Source organism: Phodopus roborovskii, unplaced genomic scaffold (assembly GCF_943737965.1).
Source record: "Phodopus roborovskii unplaced genomic scaffold, PHOROB, whole genome shotgun sequence".
NCBI classification, from domain to species: domain Eukaryota; kingdom Metazoa; phylum Chordata; class Mammalia; order Rodentia; family Cricetidae; genus Phodopus; species Phodopus roborovskii.
Genome location: NW_026125052.1, coordinates 2196649 through 2223353, shown reverse-complemented (window position 1 = coordinate 2223353; position 26705 = coordinate 2196649). Strand labels below are relative to the sequence as shown.

The window sequence follows — 26705 nt, the reverse complement described above, 5'->3', positions numbered from 1 at the left end:
TATTGGTGACATTTTGCTACTACATACAAAATGGCCCCAGAACTCACCCACTGGTGCTCTCCAGGATCAAGGATAATTAAAAGTATACTACTAGAAAACAGTTATTATGTCATTATGTATTGTTTTTTTAACATATATTTATATTTAACATGTATATAGCTGTGTAAATAATTCAACAAATTATTCTCTGGAGAATTACTACAACCCCATAGATAGAAATAAGCCTAAAAAGAGCTGTGAACAAAAGCACTCCTCAGAAGCAAGCTAAATCAGTCTGCAGAGGTGAGCACATTTGACCCTAATGAAAGCCTCCAAAATTCACTCACAGATTCTAACATCCCTGTGAGCAAACATGGGCAAGATGTCCAACCCAAACACAACACCTCATCGACCCATCCTAACAACACTGCAAACCTGCTCAGCATCTTTATCTGACATCATAACGACAGACAAGCAGATTTATCAAACATTACATTACTTACATTGGCATACACCAATGTATAAGAGTTACCAAAGGGTTCATTCAGAAACAAAAAAACACACTCTGAAACAGGAGGAAATACTGAATTAGCTGCAATCAATAAAGAATACCTTCTTTTTCTTTATGTAGTTAGCTACTTTGTTTGAACATTTTCCCCAGTATGACCTTGAAGGTACGGAAATCCTCCTTTCTCAATTACCCAAGGTCAGAAATTGCAGGGATGTACCACCATACAACCTTTAAAAAAAGAATATTAACCCATGCAAAACTAAAAAACAAAAAATTAAAATATGTGCAGAACATTTTTAAACCATTCATTTTTTAGGAACAATTAAATATTCAAATAAAATGTTTTGCATAATTCTAAGCACTCAGGAAGTAGAGTCAGGAGGATCAATAAATCAAGGTCCCCCTTGGCTACCAGAAAGTTAAGGCCAGCCTAAGCTACAAGACTCTTTCTTTAAAAAGAAAAAAATCAGTAAATAACTATTAAATCAAAGCATGTTATGTTGAATAACAAATATAGCTTTAAAATGTAAGTAACATTCCTAACAGGAAAAAAAAAAAAAGGTTAAAAACTAAGATGGTAGTGGACTGTCTTCTCCCTTTAGTCCCCAGTTCCCACTACTCTCTGGCCCTTCACCCTCCTGCAATGCTGGCGGAAGCCTTCCTTCTTATTACCCATGGCTGTTAAGAATATTTTCTGGCTCTATGTCAGCATCATGACTCAGGTCATGAGAAGTGTCAAAGATGCATTTCCTTCAGATGGGAAAGAGCACCAGACCCAACAGCACACAAAGCCTGGGGCGTGGGGCGAAGGGGCCACATCAGCAGTTTCTGACAAAAGGAAGATAAACCCATTTATACTCACATGTATTTTCACTTCCAGCTTGAAAACAGGTGCTTACATATCAGTTAAGAAAAAAAAAAAAACAGGAAACTAAGGCTCAATTGTTGCTCCCTAAATAATAAACAATTACTGAAATCAAACTGCTAACAACAACAAAAAAACCTAAACAAATAAACAAACAAAAAATTAGCACATTGTAAGAAAGACCAGGGTACCTGGCCCCAGTTTTGCAAATGTGTGTGTGTGTGTGTGTGTGTGTGTGTGTGTGTGTGTGTGTGTGTAAATATTCATAAATTTACCTCTATTCATCAAAATCCTTTATATAGAAAATCCCTGAGCATTAAAAGCACACATGGTGACTAGGCAGTGATGGTGCACACCTTTTAACCCAGCACTCAGGAGGCAGAGGCAGGTGGATCTCTGAGTTGGAGGCCAGCCTGGTCTATGGATCGAGTTCCAGGACAGCAGAGCTACATAGAGAAACCATGTCTTTAAAAAAAAATTAAAAAGCACAGGGGGTAGTTCCATAGACAGCCTTGATCACTCACACCTAAAGAAGTGACCCCTCCTCTCCCTGGGATTCTCCACTGTGAAGCCCTGCATCACAGCAGGAACATCATAATCATTTACCTGCTCTTACACCTGATCTTCCTCCAAATCTATTTTTTTTTAATATAAGGTAAATATTTAAATCCATGTCATGTCTAGACGAAAGTGAACACTTGTACATCATTCACTAGCATTGATAGATCTGGACACTGAAAGTGAGAGCCTGTCTCATCTGCAGTCACCAAGAATAACCATGCCCACAGAATTCCTCTGTCCATTTGAAATACTTCTCTCTGGTGTCTCATTGTGGCTTGGAAATTCTCACCTGCACAAACACTTGAACCAAAGTGAGTAGCTCTTTCAATGAACCCGAAATCCCTTTCCTTGCCTCATCCCCTCCAGTTCACACGCCATCCACCCTGGAATCCAGGGGGCCATTCTAGGTGCCATTTCTCAGCATACATGACCCTGGCACAGCAGTGACCCACTCTTTTTCTTCTTGTCTTTCATTTTTTTAGTCGTTTTGCAAATGAAAATTATCAACAACAGATTTCCGATCCATGATGATTAGATAATCAAACCTCAAAACTACTACATTTCCTGCACTCATCTGATTATTTTAAATCTGTTCTTCGTAGCAAGAACACTAAGGAGTGTCAATCCCAAGAAGACTACCCACTTGGGTTTTACCTCTCTGCTTTCTTCAAGACCAAATACTGGAGAATGTTTTTCCAAACTTCCTTCTCAAAACTACAAAAAGAAACAAATATTCAAACCTCCTCAAACACGAGTTATTGATGTAGTATTTTTGACTTCTTTTTTTCACATAAAGAACTAAAACTTCCATCTCTGTGATTACCAGAAATATCCCTAGAACAACAGAACTAAAACAGGAAGAATTCCTACTTACCTATCCTCTTTAGAAAAGGAAATATAATACTCAAATAGATTCTGAAAACCTTTTTTTATTATTCTGACCACTTAATTGAAATATTTTACCTCCTGTAAGAATGGGAGACACAATGATCCCTTTACCGGAAAATGGAGTAATCTTGTTTGCATTGACTTTTATGTATGGGTGTTTACCTGCATGTATATATGGGCACCACTTACAGGTAAAAGAGCATCAGATTCCCTGGCATTGGAGTTATAGATAATTGTGAGTCCACATTAGATACTGGGAATTGAACCCAGGTCCTCTGAAAGATCAGTGTTCATTAAGTTGGGGGGCTGCAAAGATGGCTCAGGGGTCAAGAAAATTAAAAAATAAAATAAAAACAAATCAGTAATATAAATAAAGACTGAAACAGTAATTATCATGGAGTGGTCAATCAAGGATTCCAGGGCACTGAAGTCACTGTTTTGGTTTAAACACAGCAAAGAAGTCTAGGTACCAGTACTTCAAAATCTATCCAGTCTAAGTATAATGAACAGTCAGGACTGAGAAAGACAGACTAAAAAAAAAAATAGAAAATTAAAAACTCCAAAAACTATTTCTAAAAAATAAACAATAGAATATACATAAAATAAGAAAAAGAAATGATAAAAGAAATGGTCAAAGGAAATTCTCTTGAAAACAAGAGTACAATAGGACTCTGGAAGGTGGCACTGGGGAATCCTGCATAAATAACAAAAGATAAAGACAAAAGAACAAACAAGAGTTTGGGGTCCAAGGTAAGAGATCCAAGATTCATCTCATAGGGTTTCTGGAAAAAAATACAAGAAAACAGCAGAGAAAAAATTATGAGGCGTTGAAAAGAGGAGGCTACTGGTGGATGACAAGGTGCAGTGAGGGAAGGCCAGGACCAATCAACGCTAACAGAAAAGAGATGAGGGCTGGAGAGATGGCACAGAGGTTAAAAAGAGGAAAGAGGTGAATTAACAGCTGTAAGAGTGCCTGAACCATGGGATCTAGTCAATCGCTGGTAAAAAGTCATCAAAAAGCACGCTCAGATACTCCAGGACAGAGGACTGGAGTCACATTGATACCACTTCTGAAAATATCACAACCAAAAATGTTTCTCTATAGAACTGTGAGGATTTACACATAGGAACTGAAGATCTACACACAGTCCTCGAGGGAATGTAAGTTGATAATAAGACGAATCCTAAGTCCAATCAATTCCCTATAAGTACTGTGGGGAATACACCACAGAAAGCACAATAAAAGAAGAGAAGAGGGAGTTATGTAAGATCTGACAGGGCATCTGCTCCCAGAGTACCCAAGTTCAAGCCTTAACTACAATAACTGAAAAGCTGATAAAATATTGCCCTCTAGAGGCATATCTCATTAACCATTTAATGATAAAACTGTAAACTTAATGATTTGCCAATGAAAAAGAACACTGTAGAAAAAAGCAAAACAAAAAATCATATTAGCCTTAATGCTAATTATATTGATTTTGATACTTATTTTATGTTTCCTTGTGGCATTTATTTTAAAAGAGTTTGTCAAAAAAAGATTATATAGTATTTAAATTGAGTTTACATTTATTTTTAAAAATACTTAGTGCACACAGAACAATTCTTTGGTAGCACAACTAAAAGCTGTGTATTACCTAGAATGTCAGAGGGTTCTCACAGTTTACCTTATTTTCCTCACACATAGCATTTCCAGTACCTTGTGTTTTGCTAGCATGCCTATGTTCTTGAGTGAACGCATGATTATGAGCTTGTGTGTGTGTGTGTGTAAGCAAGTGTGCATGTCAGTCTATCTGCACACACTTGTGCATGGAAGCAAAGCTCCATCCATTTTTTCCTGCTCTATTGCTCTCCACCTCATTTTTTTTTTTTTAGGCAGGGTAGGGTCTCTCACCGAACCTGTAGACTCAAGACTGGCTAGTCAGCCAGCATTTTCCTCAGACCCTCTGGTCTCTGCCTCCCAAGAGCTGGGATTACAGGTGGGTGCTTGGGGATGAAATCACACCTTGCGTTTATATAAAAACACTTTATTCTTCCAGTAACCTTCCTAGACACTATGTGTTCCTCTTAATGCTTTTGTGAAGCTGTAAGGCATATGAGCTATAAAAAACAGTTGCATAGCCTGGTCCCAAATTCATGACAATCTTCCTGCCTCGGCCTCCGAAGTACTGGGATCACAGGTTTGAGTCTGCACGCCTTGCTTCCTATGTGGTTTTTAAAATTAGACATCTTGTTGTCAGAAAGGGGCTGACAGACTGCCCTTTTCCAAACATTTGCATGAAGAGCTCATCTGCTCTCTCTGCACAATGACAGAAAATGACATGAAAATATTTAAAATGTGGATGATGTTGGTGTATAGTGAATGTCAAAGTGAGTATAATGTTATGCCAACATTTCCAGAGGGTGAAGCGGGAGCCAGGACAACATTCAGTTTTTAAAACAACAGATTAGAAACAAGGCTGCATCGACCTCAGGCAACAGAATACACAGAATGAGCAAAACCCCAGGTGCTAAGCGACCCCAAGGAGGACTCTCACATACAACGTGTCTGTACCATTTATATACTCTGTGTCAGATGAGGCATGAAATTTAAAGCAGAACTGTACTGCACATGATTGATTTTTCTTGGCAAAAATTAAAACACTCATGGAAACTTCAGTCCACAAGTAAACAGTGATGTGGAAAGAGCAGTCAAGACTGGTGCTGACTCTCAAGGAGGTGAAGCTATGCAAGGCGGAGCTGTGTGGTTGCTTTGTATTTACAATGTGATGCGGTCTGTATCAAGAAAACTCCCTATCAACCAAAGTAAATAATTACAATAAGCCATCAAATGAAAGCTATAAACAGTCTCTGAGCACTAAGACATGAACACCATACACAGATGCTAAGAGGAAGGAGATGCTGCTGGACTTGTAAGCCTTTTGCTGAAACATAGTGGCTCTAGGTCCAAGAAATGAGAGGCCACCTTCAAAGCCTTCGGATCTGGGGTTGGGAAGGAGCAGAATCTGGAATACAGTTGCCAAACTGCAGCTCAACCACAACCCCTTCCCCAGACCAAGTTGGTTAGAGGGAGAAACACCAGGCTAAGGGACACAGGGCAGTCTCCGAAACTGGGAGGTGGAGGCAGGAAGGGGGCTACATAATGAGGCCAGCCTGGGTTAAAGCACCCACAGGGAGGATTGGGGGAGCTCAGGCAGGCAGGCCATCAGTCCTTAAAAGTCTCATGGCAGGGTAGACAATATTCTTAAATATGAAAGGAAATCCTATTTCAGATCAAAGAAATGGCGAAAGTAAATGGGGCCAGTGGCATAGATGCAGCTAAGTCTGACTCCTCATCTGAGTTCAAAACTTAGGACCCACGTGGAGAAGGGAGAGAGCCAACCCTGAAGGCTGTCAGGAACACACACACACCAAACTATTAGAATCATAAGAACCGGTTTTAATTGTGGATTGGTATCATGTCCCACTTCAGAAAGAGCAACAAGCTAATGTCCATATTGAAAGCAATGAAAAGCCTATAGAAAAGAAAGTCAAATTTTTATTTCATTTAATCATATTCATTGAGTTGTTACTTTCACTTACAAAGAGCATCTTACCAGTGTCCAAATAAACAAACATAATCATAGCATGCCAGCTGGGGCTTTATGTGAGACCCTGTCTCCAAGAGGGCGAATGAAGGACAGAATAAGTGACAAGACACAGAAAGGAGACAAAAGAAAGGCGTAGAAAGACAAAATATTAAAACTAACATATCCAAAATTTTCAATCCTGTTTTTATGCCCGAACCGCTGACACCATGTTTTCTATTTCAACTGATAACAACCCCAATTCTTCCAACCGAATGAACTTAGTCATGACACAACCAGTCTCTCCTATTGCATATAAAATGTAACAAACACACAAACAAAAATGCTGATGGTTTCTACCATCACAACATTGATGTTGGTTGTGGTAGTTTACATCTATAATCCAGCCCTGGGGAGGTTGATGTAGGAAGAATTGCCATGAAAATGATAGAACAGCAGCTTAATAAAAGTGAGCTCTGATTGGTCTGGGCTAGAGGAGAGATCCTGTGACACATAAACACATGTGCATACACAAACATGAATACATATAAACACATATACATTCAGAAAATGTCTACACACCTCTAACAAACCTGTAATGACCAATCTAGTTCCATCCTCTCTTGTTAGACCTTGTCAACGCTGTCACTGCTTTGTCTAGGTTTCTACCTTTGCCCACCCTCAGACTGTGCCTTTTCCGTACCAATTTCCACTCAAAGCAACCAAAACACAGTGTTACTCATTCTTATATTCAAAACCCACTATAGTGACCCCATGTTACTCTAAGTCAAAGTCTGCTATGATCAGGTGAATTTACTGAGCATGACACTGTTATATGGGGACACTATGCTGGACCACACCAGCCATCCTGCTGTCCCCTGAGCACACCAGGCATATCCCCAGCTCAGGTTAGATCTGCACTGTCTGTTCTTGTCGGCCTATGGTTCCCCTCATATCCATCAGGTCTTTGCTCAAATATCACCATAGCATATTAGTTACAAATACATATTAGTTACAAATAAGTGCATGTATTTACTAAGGAAAAAAGATGCTGTAGCACACATGTTTTGAAATGTGGCATAGTGATACATGAAGCCATATTAAAATAATACTACAGTCAGATGTAAATTCAAAACAATGATAAGCACAGACAGTATCTGAAGAAACAATAACTGAAGACACTTTAAGATATTATTTCACAAATAATATGATATTATTTCAGATATATCAAGGTATTATTTCCCATATAAGGTGTTAAGGACCATCTGCACTAGCCACCAGCAGCTGCTCAGGACACTGTCGTGTGTTTTCCATGTTCACAAAGTTAGTATGTATTTTAGTTAAAGCAAACTCAAGAATCTCAACCTAAGAATGTCTCATCTATTCTAAAGCCAAAGCAACGAGATAGGAGATAAAGAGATATTTACAAAGAATATACTTCAAATAAATAAACATCCTCTGGAAAACTTAAAAATCCTAACCTAAACTGGATTGGCTCCAGAAAGCTAAAAGGAAATACCCCTATATCAATTGTTATTTAACGGTTTCCTTTACTTTGCTAAAAAGGGCACAGACAAACAACGCAATGCAGCCAAGACATGATTCATTTTCAAGATGAATCCCTCCCTGCTCCAAGGTTTACATTGTTTTTAACCAGCATCAGACTGTTTACCCACACACACTGTAAATACGTCATTTTTAGAACTAACCAACAACAATACCCATTTTGTTTTGACACAGAAGACACAAAGAGAAAATGAAGAGAAACAACCACTTCTCTGAGGTCTAAGCCTCCACAAAGAGAAGACACAAAGCGTGAAGCGACTGCACCAAGTGTCAGCAGGGAAGAGGCTGCAAGTGAGGCAGCTGAACCAGCGGGAGATGTCTGGGTGAAGAATACATAGGAAGAAGCTGCTTGAAGCATCAGTGATTCCCTGCTGCAGAGAGGGAAGTGTTTTAAGATGGAGGGTGGCTGACAGTACTGTGTGTGCTCATGTTTAAATGGTACTTTACTTGACATGAACTTCAGATGGATAAAACCTAAGGACTGTATAACCATAAGCTCTCCATATAAAATACCCCAATCTTGAAAATATAAAATGGTCACTATTAAGGAGAATATGCAGCTCTCCAGAAACAAGGGAATGAAATGGCACAATCATTCTGGGGTCAATGACCAAGTGAAAATCATTGCTGGGTATGGTGGAGTACAGCTCTCCAGAGGCTGAGGCAAGATAAGTTCCATGCAACTGTGGGTTATATTTGTGCCACTTTATCTGAAACTTCAGAAAAATGAAAAACAAACAAACCAAAAACATCATAAACGATCCACCTGTGAAATGACTCAGAATTTCCAATCAAAAAAGAATAAGCATTTTACACAAAAACAACAGAAAAACTTCATGCATCATTAGAATTAGTAACCTCCAAACCAGAAGCCAACAAGTGTACTTTATGGTTGCACACAATAACTGAATAGTGGTTAGTATGCACAAGGGAGTGAGTGGGTGAGCAGGTAAAACACAACCTTTCAGAAAAGGTCAGCTTCAAACACCTCGAAACTGACTGAATTAACTGTCATTTACATAAAGCAACTCCCAAAACAAAAAGTGAAGAAGGCCATGGGCTGTAATCCCAGCACACAGGAGTCCAAGTTAGGAGGCCCAAAATCAAACTAAGCCTGGGTTACAATTTGAAGATGACTGTATCAAAATCAAAACCAAGTAAACTATCCGACACCATGAACAGATCTTATAAAAACACATCCTTTGTACACAATCAAATGGAACATATCTAAGAGTTACTCTGGAGTGAATGTATTTTTAAATGCAGGTGAACACCATGCTGTCCAGAACTTTGGTTTAATATTATAAAGAGGAGGACAGGGAAGGATTTTGGTGATGTTCCATTTATTGATCAGGGATGATGGTATTGGAATAATATGACTTTTTGTTCTCCTGTAATGAACTGGATGAATCCCAGAGAGCTTTATTTAAAAATGAAGAACAAATACAGGGCTCATGTCAATTCCATTGTAATAGCAAATATTTTTACTGAACTGCAGTCCCAGTTCACAAAGGATGTTCTGGAACACATACTCAAATGTCACAAAAACAGACTGAATCTCAAGCAAATACTCCTTATATACAGAAAACGCAAAGCAGTTAAAATACTATGAAAAGATCACCATTTGTCATGTAGGTTCACAGTATTAATTGATTTAATAAATATCAATTTCTTTAATATGCTTAGGACTTATCCACAGCACACACAGATTATAAAATTTCGCATCTGATCCCAAGACAATAAAATTCACGTCATAGAGCAAGCAGCAGAGAGAGAGGAGTGTGGGTTTACCATGCAGGGGGGAGCCGGAAGGGCTGCTGGACAGGCCTGGCACAGGACTACAGCGGCCGCCTTGCTTAGACGTCAGTTCCTGCTCAATCTCTTCCAGCCCAGCACTTTTCTGGAAACGGCTCATGCGATTCACTACTCGTGGTGACATGTGTGTGCGGACACAAGGCTGGCCACCGTAAGGGTTGATGGGGAAAACGTGGGAAGTACCCCGGAGAGTACTGACCACAACCCAGCGACAATCATGGCTGAAACAGATATCCTGAACCTAGGAAGGAGGAAAGAGACAAAAACAGCTAAAGTCAATCAGGTTTACCTCAAGACAGGAACAGAATGGATATACAAATAGAAATGGTTGCCTTGCTAACAAATTTCTTTAAAATCAATGGCAAACCTTGTATCAAAGAAAGGCAGGTGCTGAAGGAAAGACTAGTATGCCTGCACTGAATCCAGGCTCCTTTTAATTCAGCTCACCAGTGGCCCTGAGTTAAACAATGTTTCACTAAAACATAAGGAAAGTCTGGCTAGAGGGTCCCTCATTCATAATAATCCAGCATTTGGGTGGCTGGGCAGGTGTATCTCAGTTTGAGATTGACCAGGTCTACACTGAAAGGTCCAGCTCAGCCAAAGCTACACAGTGAGACCCTGTCTCAAAACGAGAAAAGGAAAAGGAAAGCACACCAGCACTGACTCAGTCTGGAAAAGCTTCGTACTGTATCATTTTCCATACAGACTATTTACAACTCACCCTTGTTTCTCTAGTAACAACATGAAGATGAACTATCAGAAAGCAGCAAGGCCATAGAAAGCAAGTGTATTTGTTCCTTAATACATACAGCAGTTGTGCTATAGTTAATTTTAATTTACACAAATACTTCTGGGCAATGAGTAATTCATTTTACATATTACACTGATTTGAGAATCTAATTTTAGCCAATCAATATTCAACGCAGCCAAAAATACTTGCATGGAACACAAAATGCACTTTAGAGTGTTTATAAATGACTATCCAACATTTTATACAAACTTAAAAGTTCCATTTAACGCACAAAAAAAATGTCAAATTCAAAGTACATGTCAACAAGTGAATTAAGTCCTGATGTTACACACTCTGGCAGTTAAAATGTGGAAGAGAACATCTCAGACACTTTCGAACTTAAGCCATTAACCCATCTCAAACATCAATTTTAAAAACTACTTTAAATAGGTCAGTGGTGGAGCACATATTTAATCCCAGCACTAGGGCAGAGGCAGGTGGACCTGAGTTCAAAGCCAGAGTGAGTTGCAGGACAGCCCAGGGCTATACAGTGAGACTATCTCATAATGACCAAAACTAAAACAAAGCAAAATGAAAACATGAATTTATGCTCCCCCACCAAAGGAAGAAAAAGGAGTTAGAGAAACTGCACATATTAATTATCAAGTGATACCTCTGTACACGTACATACTTATATGATGCCAAAATCAGATCAAAAACTTTCTGTAGTTTGAATGTGGCCATGATTGCACAGAGGACTGGTGAGTAATCTAAAGGCCATCTTCAACCTTCACTGCCTCACCTACCATAACAATAGCTGAGTACTGCCTGCCCAACATCTCTTCTCTACACATGTATATGCTGTGCTCTGTGAGACAAAATCAGGTTGGGTTACAGAATTTTGGGAAAGTATAAGGTTTTCTGGTAAAAGAATTTAGAGGAAGAATATTAATGCCTTGATCTCTAAAATAATAGCCAAGGAAATAGCAGTAATGAAGCAATGAACTATGGGACAATAAAACTCAGGCTGGATGGGGTGGCACATACATGTCCTGCCAGTAAATGAGGCTGGGTCAGGAGATTGGGCCACAGACCAAAACCCTGCCTCAAAAGCACCTTATGACCCCACCACACCAAATTAAGAGGCATAATTGAAGACATGCAGAAGACTTCTCACACCATGAAGAGGACAGCCCAGCTTTACAAAACAAACAAACAAAACCTACTGTGTCTGTTCCTCACTCCCCAACTTCTCCCCTATAAGCAAAGTATGACTAATGGCAACTCCGCATGTGCAAACATCTGGGAAAGGAGAAAAGCAATAAGGAAGAAGAGAATGTTTGTATTAAAAACATTAAAAAAAATCTAAAGAGAAAAAATAGTAAACTATTAGATGCCTATGAAAACAACAATAAAACCCATGACTTTAATCCCAGCACCAAGGAGGCAAAGGTAGGCAGATCTGAGTTCGAGGCCTAGATCTAGGTTCGAGCCTGGTATACAGAGTGATTTCCAGGACAGTCAGGACTACACAGAGGAACAAACAAACAAACAAAAAAACAGAACAGACAAGAGCCACTCAATAATAACTAGCCTGTACTGTAATATCATTTAAACCATCAGGTAACATTTGTTTAATAAAAACATATGGAAGTAGAGATTGGGAGATATTACCGTCACAATCAAAATTCTACAAGGTCCCAACAATATACTTAAACATTTTTTATCATTCAGAATCAAGAAAAATATCTTTTCTCAAAAGGCCTGTATGTGCAAAAATTATAACCGTTTAATGAAAATAAAAGAGGCTTGAGGAGATGCTATTTGGATTGTGTGGGAAAGGGATGATCTATCCAAACCTCTTATTAAATATTCACTTCACCCCCTCTTTATTTGCTCAACAAAGGACAGTTAAGACCATTATGTGTTTCATATGTTTTTACATCTAAAAATTTGGAATGGAAGCAGAAAAGGGCTTGAGGCACAAAGAGGAATCAGCAGTTGGAGCAAAACCTCCCCCCGTTGTCCTTGTGAGGCACAAGGAAGAACTAGATTTCCAACCAGGGAAGTTGATACCTGACAAAATGTTGCACAACTCTAAAGACATGAAAAGTAGTTAATGGTGCCAATGCTGGCAGAGTAAAGAGCTAATATCTATGCAAAGCAGAGAGAGAGTAGTATCTCTGTGCCTTAAGTGGTGTGGTTGTTAGCTAGCATTATGTCAGTGCAGTGGAGATGCTGCTGTACAGAACCCACAAAGTTGAAAACACTCCCAAGAAATGAAGTCTCGGAGCCAACTGGCAGGCCTAGACTATTTTTAATTTGCAAGACTCAAAATGAATGAAAATGCTAATTCTGTTTTGTCTTGAAGATTTTTAACAGAGCTTAAAATAAGGAGCTCAGTCTGTTGGCCACTTTTTTCTGTCCCTGTATTTAATGGGAGAGATGGAAGGCAGACTAGGGGAGGTGCATTAAATAAGCAATAGGAAAGTAGGAAAAACAGAAAAAGGAGACCCTAAACAGAAAGACAAGTTCACCATGGCGGAGATCGGGATCTCAGCGCTCTCACATTTCTAAGTTTGAAATATGAGCTTAGCCTCCAAGGATGTTAAATATTTGACATTAATTTATTTGAAAAAGCAACCATTATAAAAAGCAGTGATTTTAAATTTCCTTTAGTATACTACTACTAAAATTTCCCTCATCAAAGACATGAAATCCTCCATGTTTTCTGACAATAATCTAACCACAAATTAACAGAAATATGAAGAAATGGAGACTAAACATGATCATTAAACAACACATTATTAAGAAACCCACAGATCAAAGGGAAAGTCTCAGAAAGACAGACACATGAAGCAAATGAAGGCAAACAAGAATACACAGTATGACAAAGTGCAAGGATCATACTACAGCTGCTCACCTGGGAAGGGCTCAGACACACGTGAGGATGGAGGGAGGACAGAAAAAACTGAATAGTTGAAGTAATAGAGTGACAAACAATAGTGATGGGAGATGTCATTATGTATATATGTTTCTCATACTGGTTAATGAATAAAGCACTGTTGGCCAATAGGAAAGGAGATAGGAGGGACTAGGAGACGAGGAAAGAGGAAGTAGGAAGGAGGGGTCAACATGGAGAGTCTGGAGAGAATAGAACCACCAGCCGCCTCTCGCTCATAAGACCACATGGAAATACATAGAAATGGGTTAATATTTAAGACAGAGCTAGCGGATAAGAAACAAGTAACGGGCCAACAGCATTGTATCAAATACAGAGTCTCTGTGTATTATTTGGGGCTGGCATGGCGGCAGGACAAGACCGGCAGCGGGCAGAAAAACCGTACTCCTTACACATTAAAGTAAAAACTAATGATAAGATAAAACAGACAAAAAACAGTAACTATTCCAAATTGAAAGAAAAATGGTTGGGTAGCAGTGGCACAAGCCTTTAATCCCAGCACTCAGGAGAGTGAGGCAGATGGGTCTCCGCGTTCAAGGCCAGTCTGGTCTACAAAGTGAGTTCCAGGACATCCAAAGCTACACAGAGAAACTCTATCCAAAACTGCACACGCACGCATGCACGCACACACGCACACACGCACACACACACACACACCTCCCACAGAACTGAAAAGGCCAAGAAAAGGATGCTCACCACAACAAAATGAGAAAGGAACAGAAAATGAACACCACAGGTCCAGCAAACATTATGCAGGAAAAATGGCAATAACTTGAACATTTGTATTTAAGTAAATTTAGAAACTGAGAAAAATCCAGCAATTCTGAAAAATTCACAAACAATCAGATACGGCCAAAGTGAACAGCCTTCTGAGAGCAGTCACAAAGACCCCACAGTGACTGGTTTGGTTTGAAGCCACTGAGCCCTGACAATGCAAATGGTACAGAAGAGAAACCTTCGGGTCTAGGGTCAGGCACACAGTTCTCCAGCCTGATAACATGAGAACTGGCTGTAAGTAATCTGTGGTGTGTCTCTAACCATGAAAAGGGCTACTGAGAAGAAATTCCACTGTTTGCTTTATAGATCATCCTATAAGAATGACTACATTGCTGAAGAAAAAAGCTGATGGATCTGTTTAACTCAAAAGCAAAAACAAGGCCTGGGAGCTAGCCCTGCACAGACATGAACACGAACACATACACATGTGTGCTCATACACACACACTCAATTAATGTAATAAGTAACTAGAATTTAAACGTTTCTAACAATTCCAGCAGCTGCAGAGGCAAGCCTCGTTTACATAGTTGAGTTCCAGGACAACCAAGGATACACAGTGAGACATGTCCAAAATTAATATGACAATTATATGTTATATAAAAATAAAATACGGTAAGTGTGGTGGCACAAAACAAATCTGAGTATTTGAGAGGTAGGGGCACATCAACTGAGAGTTTAAGGCTAGCCTGGGCTACAGGAAAGCCTGTCGTAAACACAACAACAAATTCTACAAAAGCTCCCAAATGCCCTTTAAAGGTGAGTGTTAACACAAACTATGGGAGTTAGGACTGTAAATAAAGGAACTAGCTCAGTATTTTGAAACTGGTGGCACAGATACAACCTACACATACAAAAACAAAAAGCTACAAAACTGAATATACATATATTCACAAAAATGAACCCATAAATTTGACTGGTGGAAGCTTAATGTGAAACCAGAGACCTGGCTCCTGCGGCCAACTACCCACCCTTGGTAGAGGTGACGGAGGGGCAGACAGAAATGCCACAGACTGAGGATGGACCACGACCATATGGGGCAGGAGACCTGATATATAAAAGTAGGAACAACCCTGCTGTGTGTGGATGTTCCCTGGACCCTACCACAGCATCTTGGAGATGTGGATCTGAGGCCAAAGTCCTCCCCAATCCACAGGTTTCACTCAGCTGACACCCAGAGAACAGTTGCTGTCACCTCATTACACTTGTCATTGGGGCAAAAGACTAAGGCTCATGCTAAATATACTATTTCAGGTTTCTATAGTGAGGAAGAGGGGAAGGGCTGGTCAGCTATACAACACCCAGGAGTTTGACCTGCTTTACATCTCCACCACCTCCACAGAGGACAGGTTCACGATCACCACCTACCAGGCTTCCAGGTCTTTCCTGCACTGTCCACCAGGGCCAACAGGGAATTAATTCCATCAGGAACACTGTGGTTGAGGTTAAAGCTGCTGAAACCTGATGTGTTATCTCAGTGCAACATCGCCACCTGCCTGATATAGTGGCCAAGTACATTTGCTTTTTAGAAGTCAGCTACTTAAGAACTGAAGACTGACCCAAGGAGGCCAGTGATGATTCAGTTCTACTTTTGGATGAGTAAACTTGAAGGTGAAAAGATATCAGAAAAGTAAAAGATCAAAGGTTCAAGGGGAAATGGGTGATCTCAATGGCATCCTGCCATGGGTTCAGTAGCTCCTTGACCCACAGATTTCCTCTCCAGTGCTCACTGAGGGTTTTGCTAAGTTAAACATGCTTGTGTCCCCTAGCCCAGGAGAGCTGTTTAACCCCAGGAGCTCAGGAAGGCTGAAGTAAGCACCAACCAATCCAGGGAGGTAATAGAAACCCATCTTGCTTATTTTAATCCTAAATAGACAAACAGTGACCATGGGCTAAGCACGTATTATCTACAAATGCATTTGATTAACAAAAATGGATGTGTGAATCCAAGAGCAGGGATATGAGCAACGATATACAAAATATGTCCAATAAAATAAATCTACATACAAAATTAAGAGGGGAGGACAACACAGATGAAGACTCACTGTGAGCCTAGAGATAGAATTGGATAGATGTGCCTGCAAGTCAAGGAATGTTGGCAGGCACCAGACTCCCCAAAAACGTACAGATATTGATCAGACTTTGATGAAAGGTGATTTGCAAGGTATGATCAGGGTAACAAACATCTTGTAATCCAGAACACCAGAGGTGAAGGCATAGGAATCCAGGGCTTGGGGTCATCTCACATACATTAACATGGTTTCAAGGTCTGAAGCCCAGAACTAAATTTAAACACACAAGTAAACAAAAAACGCCAAGTGAGTTGGGTGAGATGGTTCAGCAGGTCGAGACCCAACCCTGATGGAGAAATACAAACGGAAGAAGAAAAATCACTCTAATCTCCGCAAGCAAGCAAGCAAGCAAGCACACACGCGCATGCACACACACACACACACACACACACACACACACACACACACACACACACACACACCAAATGGAGAATGTGAGCTGAGCACAGGCATTCATTACTCACTGTTTTCTGTCTGTGCACAAGGGACCAGCTGCCTCCATTCCATGTCCATACCTTTCCCATCATGAGGGACTGAGTACCCCAGAACTGTAAGCAAAAGATACCCCCCTCACCTTCCTCAAGTAGCTTTTGTCAGTATTTTGTTATGGCTACAAGAAAAGTCACTAATAACACTAGGCAAGTACTCTGTCAACCGAACTAGTTGATTGTTCTTAAATGGAATTATGGATGCAAGACAGCTTCTGTAATTTTTTTTCCCTCATAATGGTCTCTTTTAAAGGACAAAAGTTTTTCACTTTAATAAGCCAAAGTTTATAAATTACATGCTTTAATGGATTTTGCTATTACTGTCACATTTTCTAAAACCTGTGCCAAACCTAAGGAACATTAGTTTCTTTAGCTTCCTTATAAAAGCTTTATAGTTTATTGGTCATAGTCATCCATCATTCAATCAACTGTGTATATAGGTTACAACACTCAAAATTCTATCCTAAGTATTTTTTATTTGTTTTGCATTGAGACAGGGTTTCACTCTATATCCTTGGTGGTCCTAGAACTCACAATGAAGACCTGACTGGCCTTGAACTTGAAGTAATCCTCTTGCATCTCACTCCTGAGTGCTGAAATTTTAGGCATTCATCATGTCACATTTTATTTTGTAAAATTAGTAAGTCTTGGTATCAGGTAGATAGCAAACAATTCTACATTGTAAGGCATATAAAGTTTTTAAAACTGACTGATAAATTCTACAGGAAAAAAATCACACTGTGATTTTGATAGAAATTACAAACTAACTTGGGGTAAATTGACATTGTAAAGCTATCTTGTACTCCAGGAAGAGAAGACAGTTAGAATTTCCATACTCGGGCCTTCATTTATTCTCAAAAATGCTTTCCAACTCCCAGAGCATGGCTAATATAGCATTTTGGAGACTAAGATATATTAAATTATCAATTTACTATTAGGATTTGGAAATATTTCTCTCTCTCTCTCTCTCTCTCTCTCTCTCTCTCTCTCTCTCTGTGTGTGTGTGTGTGTGTGTGTGTGTGTGTGTGTGTGTGTGTGTGTGTCCAGGCACACTTAAGGAACTCAGAGGAGTCAGGTTCTCCTCTTTCCCCTCAGTGGGATTCGGGGATTAAACCTGAAACTTGTGGGCCCATGGTTCTGTAGGGAAAACAGGTATCCATGTTGCTGGTGTTTCCCAAGGAGATTACACAGAAAAAGTATGTGTAGCTGTCTTCCTGTGCGCACACACACACTTATGTTCACCATCCATAGCAGTGATTGAACTCCAGGTCTTGCCCATGCTAGTCAAATGCTATAACTGCTAACCTACAGTCCAGCGTTTTTTCCATTTTTTTGAGACAGGCTCTCAATACATTATCCAAGATGGCCTTGAGCCTAGGATCTTGCTGTTTTTCCCTCCTTAAGTCACTGGGATTTTAGACCTATGCCACCAGATTTGGTTTTTTATAAACTATCCTTTACCTTTTAATGCTGTTAAAGCTATTTTTATTATGTGCCTATTTTTAAGAGTAAGTTGTGCTTTCTGCAGAGATCAATCATGTCTTCCTTGACTACAGCTTTAGCTTTCTTCCCTGCTGGTGGTCGCTTCTTCCGAATTCTCCAACATCCTCAGCAGACCTCTGCCATTTTCTTTCTAGTTCTCTGTCCTCCCAGAGTTGAAACTATTCTATTAACTCAGGGAGACATCAAGCGCAATGGGAGTTCTTCTTCCCTGTCTCCAATAAGCCCTAAGAAAGTGTGTAAAGACTCCCAGTTTTCTATGTAAATAACCTGCAGTTTAAAGAAAGTAATGTGCTTATTTCAATCAAGTACACAGGAGAAATCAGGAATGCAGAAGCTGGCTAGGACAAAGTATGTGTTTTCAGAGACGAGAAAGGTACAGAAGCCAAGCACAGATGACAGTCTAGGCCCGGGAACTCCACACTTACTAAAATTGGTGCTTGAGGGATACATTGAAGACAATGGCATAACCAGTCATGCACAGGCTTACTGTGTATTCCAAAAGCAGACACACAGAAAAGCAGCATGCCTGTATCAGTAAAAGCAAAAGTACACAGTAATTGGAATATAGACACTAAAAATTAATTTTTATCACGAACGACAAATAGCCTTAACTAATAATATAAATAATGCAATTTGTTTCCACTTCAGAACTAAAAAATGTTTTAATCATACTACTTTACAAGACTGTTGTAATGTGAAATCATTGATATTTACATGTTTCAAAAGTGAAACTGCTGTTCATCAAATGAACTGCAATGTGACTAAGTAAGGCATGGCAGTCTATTCACAAGGTATCGGTATGGAGAGGGCTTGAGTAAGCCACACTGGAGTCTACTAAGAGCGAGCTATCAGTGAGGTTCATATTGCTGCTGGAGCAAGGACACTCTTCTCACAGCATATGTGCCTCAGGAGGAAAATTACTGTCAGATGCAGGGGATATCCCCAGTCAAAGACCACAAAACAACTTAATTCAACGTAATTAGATCCATATACTTTATTTTTCTCCCTTGGCTGATTAAAGTGCCCTTGGAAGAATTCAGAATAATACGATTTTTCAAGTATTCAAAGATGGCCAGATAAATCATGTGCCAGACAGATTTCATGATTCGTATTAAATTTTATCAGTTCAAAATAATTTTCGGCAGGACCTTATAACGATTAATTTTATGGTTACCAACTTAAGTCTTTCTATCTTTATGTTTAGTTTTTAGACATTCCAACTTACAGAGAATGTCCTATAAGTAAAATGATTGTGAATAATTCTATTTCATTTGCATACCTGATAAATGGGCATATAGTTGGCAATACCAATCTTTATACCAAAAACTACAGGCACCATCCTAATACTTAGTGTCATCAGGAATCTTACACAAAACTCATTGAACTTCCAGGTAAGTTAAAAAAACAAAAACACTAATAAAACCAGGCTTCAAAATCGTGTGCCAAATACTTAAAACATTCAAATGCTCAATGGTTTTGATGGGGTTTGGGGATTGTCTATAAGAGGGTTTCCAATAAGGTTTTACTTTTGGTTGTGAGCCTAGCCTTTAATGGCCGAGCCATCTCTCCAGCCTTCAAACAGGTATTATAAAAGAAAATAAGGAAACGAACTGTGGCTAGAGAGCTGAGATCCTCTATAGTACTGCTGCACCAAAAAACACAATGCAAAGGCAACTAAGCTGGACAAAAAGCAAGTTGGTCCTGCATCAAAGAGTGCTCAAAACATGACAGAGATATGTCAAGAAATTTCTTAGATATGTCTGAGGCCATGTGAATGAGTGCCAGCTTGCTAAATTGGGACCACTTTGAATAAAATAATTATTAAACAAATATAGGCCTTTTAAAGAAGAATAGAGAAAACTATAGCGATATGCTGGTATCCTGATTAAGTTATTAGCAAAGCTGAATGGTTGTATTCCCATCAGGCAGAGGCAAGAGGAAGCAAGCTTCCAGACCAGCCTAGAGAATATGGTGAGAGCTTATCTCAAAAACACAACTTAAGTTACCAGTGAAAACTATACTACACTACATAAAATAAAGTGAGAACACCAATTGCGGAAATTTTGAGAGAAGAAACGGGAAGCAACATTTAATGTGCTGAAATTATAAACAGACAAGAAATAATGAACTGTTCCAAAAGGAAGCAGACTAAAAATATGGCAATCCCTTTTCCTGGGGCAGACCCTTGTGCCAGTTGTTGAAACAACTACTAATGGCACTTAGCAGGGGTTTGACACTTAAAACAGCAGAATTATTTTTACTTTGTATTCTAGAGGCTTCGTATGTCCACGTAAGAAAATGTTCTCAAATGTAGTGAATGCATGCTCACTGTGAGCATAAGAACGAAATGCTGAGCCAAGCAGTGGTGGCACATGCCTGGCAGGTGGATCTCTGAGTTAGTTTGAGGCCAGCCTGGTCTACAGATCAAGTCTATGCTGGCCATCCACAGTGGAGCTAAGCCACAGCTCAGAGAGAGAGTGCTGGCCAAGCATATAAGAGGTCCTGAACTTGACCACTGGACCAACAAAAAATAAAAATAAAATGAATTTAAAACCTGAGAGAAAATATGTCTGGCTTTGAGAAAGGCCTAAAATACACAAGGATCAATAAGGTACAACTTACTTTAAAAATAAAATCCCCACTATTTATTGAGACAGACAAGCATCATAAAGTTAAAATAGTTTGTCATATTCAAAATAAACTTTTAGTTGTGTCTCCCCCCACACCCCCTGCAACTTCCCCACGCAGTCTCACAAGCTGGTCTCAAACTTCATTATATAGCCCCTGCTGGTTCCTTTTGCCTTCACCTCTCCACTGGTGAGAACACAGACACTGTTACCATACCTAGTATAACAATGACAAATTCTGAAATGTAGGAGTATGTGGGGGTGTGCTGGGAGGTGCAGATCTACCAGCTCTGTGAAAACAAATCACAAATTGAGATTTCAGCCTAGCAAGAAAAAGAAATATACAGTGTGTACACTGTGATGTTAAGAACGAAATGCTGAGCCAAGCAGTGGTGGCACATGCCTGGCAGGTGGATCTCTGAGTTAGTTTGAGGCCAGCCTGGTCTACAGATCAAGTTTCAGGATACACTGAGGAGGAGGAGGAGGAGATCAGCTTCCAGATGCAAGTCCTAGGATCTGATCTTGGATCCTCTGGAAGAACAGCGAGTGATCTCAACTGCTAAGCCATTTCTCTAGTCCTCACCAACATTTTCAACAAGGTGGGTATTTTCTTATGAATCATTGGGTCAAAACTTAATTTATTAGAACTCACTCTACCACAGAGAATATTGCTTTCTCACAAATACTAATCTCCAAATGAATCTCCAATTATCTCAAATGCCATATTATACAGAGAAATCACTTCAGGAAGAATACACAACTTACTTTGGCTTCAGTTTCTCCCCTGTGAAGAGTATACAGATGATGGACAGCACTTTGTGATGATGACCAAGGATGAGTCAGGATTTGGAAGACATGAAAGTCATGGCCAAGAGTGTCTGTTGTGACTAAAAGCATTCCTGGAAGGCAAAAGAGCAAAGGATAAAAATAAAAATGATTATGTACGTGGATAAGATACTTATAGAACAATATGTAATATTTTTATGCATTATGAAAGGGGAAAAGGAGATAAGGTTATGAAATAAAAGAATTAAAATAAAGCAATTATTTCCATGAATATCACACCAATACCACTAAACAGGAGTATGATACCCCTGTGTGAACAGCACAAAGAAATTTTACATGCAGAACTTACACAGTGTGCACAGCAACTGTCAGAACATGTGTGAGGGTGGGGAAAAAAGCTGGGCTGGTTTTTCCTAGATGAGGATCTGAGTTCAATCCCTAAAATGTGTGTAAAAATGCCTGGCGTGGTGGTGCAGCACTAAGATAAGGAAACAGGAGGGTCCCTGGAACTCCCTGGCCAGTCAGTCTAGCCTAAGCGATGAGCTCCAGGCCAATGAGAGACCCTAGGTCAAAAGAGGGAGACAGTATCCCCAAGTACAGTTGCCAGTGTTGTCTTCTGACTTCCAGGAGCAATTACACATGCACCCAAACACACAAAAAAGGGAGCAATTGATGATAAAATGATGGGCCATCACAGAGCTTAAACCCACTCCATTAAACTCCAATGCATACCGATCAAACTCCTAAGACCCTTATCTAATGTACTACACATTTAAAATTAGCCTTTAACTAGTTAGACATCTCTCCTCTCAGCTAGTCAAGAGACAGATGCAAGGGGGATCATTTGTGCCCAGGAGTTCAAGAGCAGCCTGAACAATGGCTGAGATCCTTTCCCCCAAATAAACAAACTGACTGACTGACTAACTGAACATCTGTGTGGGCACATGGATTAGCAGGTCAAAGCACTTGTGGCCAAACCTGGTAAACTTCCAGTTTGAGCCAGGGGCCTACAAGGTGGAATGAGAGACTCAATTCCCACAAGTTGCTCTCTGATCTCTGCACACACATGCAGACACACTCACATGCATTCACACACATGCACGCCTGGCATGGTAATTACTGGAATTGCCAACAGTACCTTCCACAAAGTATATTCTTGGCTTTATGTGAAAGAGTGATTACTCCTCATAATACTTTTTTTCTATTTTGGGTTCTTTACTACTGCTGCTGCTATTACTATTGTTATTATTATTATTATTAGTTATTCTAGACAGAGTTTCTCTGTAGTCTTGGCTGTCCTGGAACTCATTCTGTAGACCAGGCTGGCCACAAACTCAGAGATTAATCTGCCTCTGCCTCCCCAAAGCACATATTACTTTAGAAATGACATAGAAATGCTGGGATTAAAGGTGTGCACCACCAGGCCCAGCTTTTTAGAATTACTTTGTACATGTGCTGGAGAAGATCGAGAACACATCTCCCAGCTACCACAAATTATAATTGAGTTTCCCTAATTTGAGGAAATCGCAGAGGTCGGCAGATCTCACAATAGATGAAAACCACATTCTTGATCATGGTATCTCCCTTACCAGGGAGGTAAGAAATCTTTCTTTTTAATAATTTAGCTTTTGGCTTTAAGCTATGGTTTTGAGGACCGATCCCTTTGTAATATAAGCTGACTGTTGTAGAGAGCATATTGCACACACCTCACTCCCAGCATCTGTCCCTTTGCCTTTTTGTGTGGAGTTTTACTGTCTTATAATAATAAAAGGGCATGAATGGTAGCACAGGAGGTAAGGTCCTTGCTAACATGGGAGGATGCCATCCATTAGAGTGTGCAGTTTCCTTGGTTAAATGTAGCCCTGGTAACAAGCTAAGTATCAGATGCCATTTTCCTGGCTATGTACATTTTAGATGATGAAAAGTACCAATTATTGTAAGTAATTTGATAATGAATAATAATTGCTTAAATCACATATTAGCCTGTCTCCCACCAAGCACCTAGTTATGACAAAAGGTCACTGACACATTCGCCATTCGTTTCTTACTGTGACTCAAGCTATGTGTGTCTATGCTTAGTCACAAGTATGTGTTATATTGAAAGCATTCTTTTTCCACTCCTGTTTTTTGCTCAATTACATTAAGTTTTAGTAAAGCACAACTCAATGGCTATCCTCTGATTTTACCTTTTCACAAAAATCAGTTTGGGGCACTTGACAAACAACAGAAACATCATTATAAGGGGAGAAAAGGAGTATATTTATGCTAAATATACACTCCCATTGTACAGATGAACAGCAATATACTTCTTTTCAGATCAGCACTCTACTCAAAATGAGCAATTGAAATGCTGACCAAACAAATCAAGGCCACCACTGTTCTACATGTGAATGGCAATCACACATGAGCATCTCTCAACACCTTTAGGACAACAGCCCCTAACATGTGTACCTCTGGATACATACGTGTATCCTACCTCAGATGCTATCCTCTCCCATTCCTCCAAACAAACTTGGCTTCTAACCCAAAATGAGTTTACATGTCTCACAAAATTTTGAAATCTCAAAACTTAAAAGGCAGAGAGGAAAGGAGAAAGCAGAGCACCGCAGAGGCAAGTGCTCTCTCTCCGTTTCGAATTGCCTCTTTTACACATTCTGCAAAGGGATTAGAAAGCTCCCTTTTTTCTAGAAAACAATTTTAAAAGCACATATACATAAAAGGAAAAAGTCATACGGGGTAGACTGTGGCTTGGGAACTATTTATGCGGCATCAGAAGACTAAACCAGACGCTGGCCTGGCCATAAACTAAACCCACGCCCCAAACGAGGTGCCAAGCCACAAAAAGCATTTGCGTCATCTGGGAATACAAGGAAAAGAAGGGCTTCTAATTATAGGGCCTGGAAGCGGAAGCCCAGAGTGATTAGCTGTTTAGGCGCTGCTGTGTGTTTATCTGGAAGCTTCCTCTCCCTCACTCTCGGCCTCAAGTTTGATAGATGAGCTTTAGTGTCGGAGGGTGGGGACTAAAGCTGCTGACGGTACACGGTGTTCTCCAGAATCTGGGGTGGCTGCAGAATGAACATTAAGGCTGCTGTGGCTTCATCAGAACATAAGTCTTCATCAGAACTTGGCGTCAGCCGGTTAGACCAAAGAGTGAAATTAAAGACTAGCAAAACATCATTGAGCACCGGCTATAAAATCTTGGAAATATGATTTGACTTTTTTCACATATCCTATTTATAACACCTATCTAATTGTGTATATCTTTATCATGTACACACACACAAATACTCAAACTACCAGTTACTCACACTCTTCTAAAAAGAGTCATAAGACAGCAGGCTCAGACAGAAGGGAAGTCACACTTGGGAAGCTCATGAAGTGTTTATATTTACCATCAGTTCTTACAAGGTTATTACTTCTGATCAATACTTGTATAACTGCAAACTTACAATGTATACAGCCAAATTTGTAAAAAAAAAAAAAAAAAAAAAAAAAAAAGACAAGGCAAAGAAATATAATCTCAGTATTGACAGAAATCTTTACCCAGCTTAGGCTCCAGTAAACTTTTATTAACATTGTGGTTATTCAAAGTCAACTAATTGAATACAGGTACATAACAACAGCGCCCTCAAAGCTCAAGGTCTGCATGTACACATCATCTACTTCTCAGCAGGATCACTCTGTATAGTCCTGGTACTCACTCTGTAGACCAGGCTGATCTCAAACTCACACCTGCCTCTGCCTCCCCAGTGATGGGATTAAAGGCGTGTACCACTACCAGCCACTACCCACAGGCAGAATCCATTTCTTAACACATTCTCTCACTCTCTGTCTCTCTGAGTCATTTTTTTCCTAGTAAGTTTTGGAGGGTTATTTATTTGTTTGTTTGTTTGTTTGTTTGTTTGTTTATGGGGGGGAGGGTCAGGTAATGAATACCACATACTAGGCAAGCTCTCTGCCACTGTCCTGACTCCCTTGTCCCACAGCATCAATTACTTCAGGGATTACAGACATGTGTTCCTTAGGCTTTTTAAAGACACAGATAACCAAACTCAATGTATTCTTCCGATTTAGGAGCCCAAAATATAAATCTTTATAAAACACACTAAAAACATCCTGTGAGAGAAACAATAAAGTAAACAGAATGAAGTAAAACCCCAGAGATGATTTATTTGACGCCTTCCTAGAGTTGTCTAGATCTGTAACCAACATAAGTTCAAATTAAATAGATAATATTACATACAACCATGTCACAAAAGTCTGACTCATTTTCTCTTTAAATTAGATCCAGGCTCCCGCATATTTAGCAGTTAAAAAATAAAACATGATAGCTTTTATTTCATTCACTCTTTCTTTGACCCTGAATTCTAAAATTTTTAGTATTATATTAGTGATTCTGGCTCTCCCATGGTTTTTGTTTATTTTGCTTTTGTTTTTTGTTTTCCAAAACAGGGTTTCTCTGTGTAGCCCTACATGTCTAGAACTTTCTTTTTAGACCAGGCTGGCCTTGAACTCACAAAGACCGTTTCAGGCTCCCAAGTTCTGGGATTCTCTCATGGATTTTACCAATAAGCACTGTGAACCTGGACATGCTTGCACAAACCTAATCCCAATGCTTAGGCTGAGGAAGCAGTATCAAAAGATCAAGGCCAGCCTGAGCTACAAAACAAGAAACTATCTCAAAACACCAAAAATAATTACTATTATATTATTATCTTCAATTGGCTTATGTTACTATTGAGTAAATTTATTATGCTTTTATACTTACTTAGGTATATACTTATAAATGTTCTTGTTTTGCCAAATGTTCAAGTATATTTTTATTATATGTCAGAATATAATTCTAATTTCTTAAGCCTTAGTAAGGTACAATTTACATACAATGAATGTATTCATTTTATGTGCTCATTTTGATAAGTCTAATATACAAACAGTTATTAATTATCAAAAATAAGAAAGAGGACCCCAGTCTGATAGCTGGGAAACCAGACCCCCTGAATGTGGGTGTTAGTTAG

General features: G+C 39.5%; 1 protein-coding gene across 8 annotated transcripts in view; it reads right to left on the bottom strand.

Annotated features, from left to right (window-relative positions):
* The window catches only part of Bcas3 (BCAS3 microtubule associated cell migration factor), a 465957-nt gene that overhangs the window by 304971 nt on the left and 134281 nt on the right, over positions 1-26705 (bottom strand). For all 8 annotated transcript variants that reach the window (XM_051185484.1, XM_051185424.1, XM_051185742.1 and 5 more), the window contains exons 14-15: positions 21670-21803; positions 9725-9989 (exon numbers count right to left, since the gene is read on the bottom strand). In XM_051185484.1, coding sequence (XP_051041441.1) covers positions 9725-9989; positions 21670-21803 — 399 coding nt within the window. The remainder of the gene's footprint in view (positions 1-9724; positions 9990-21669; positions 21804-26705) is intronic.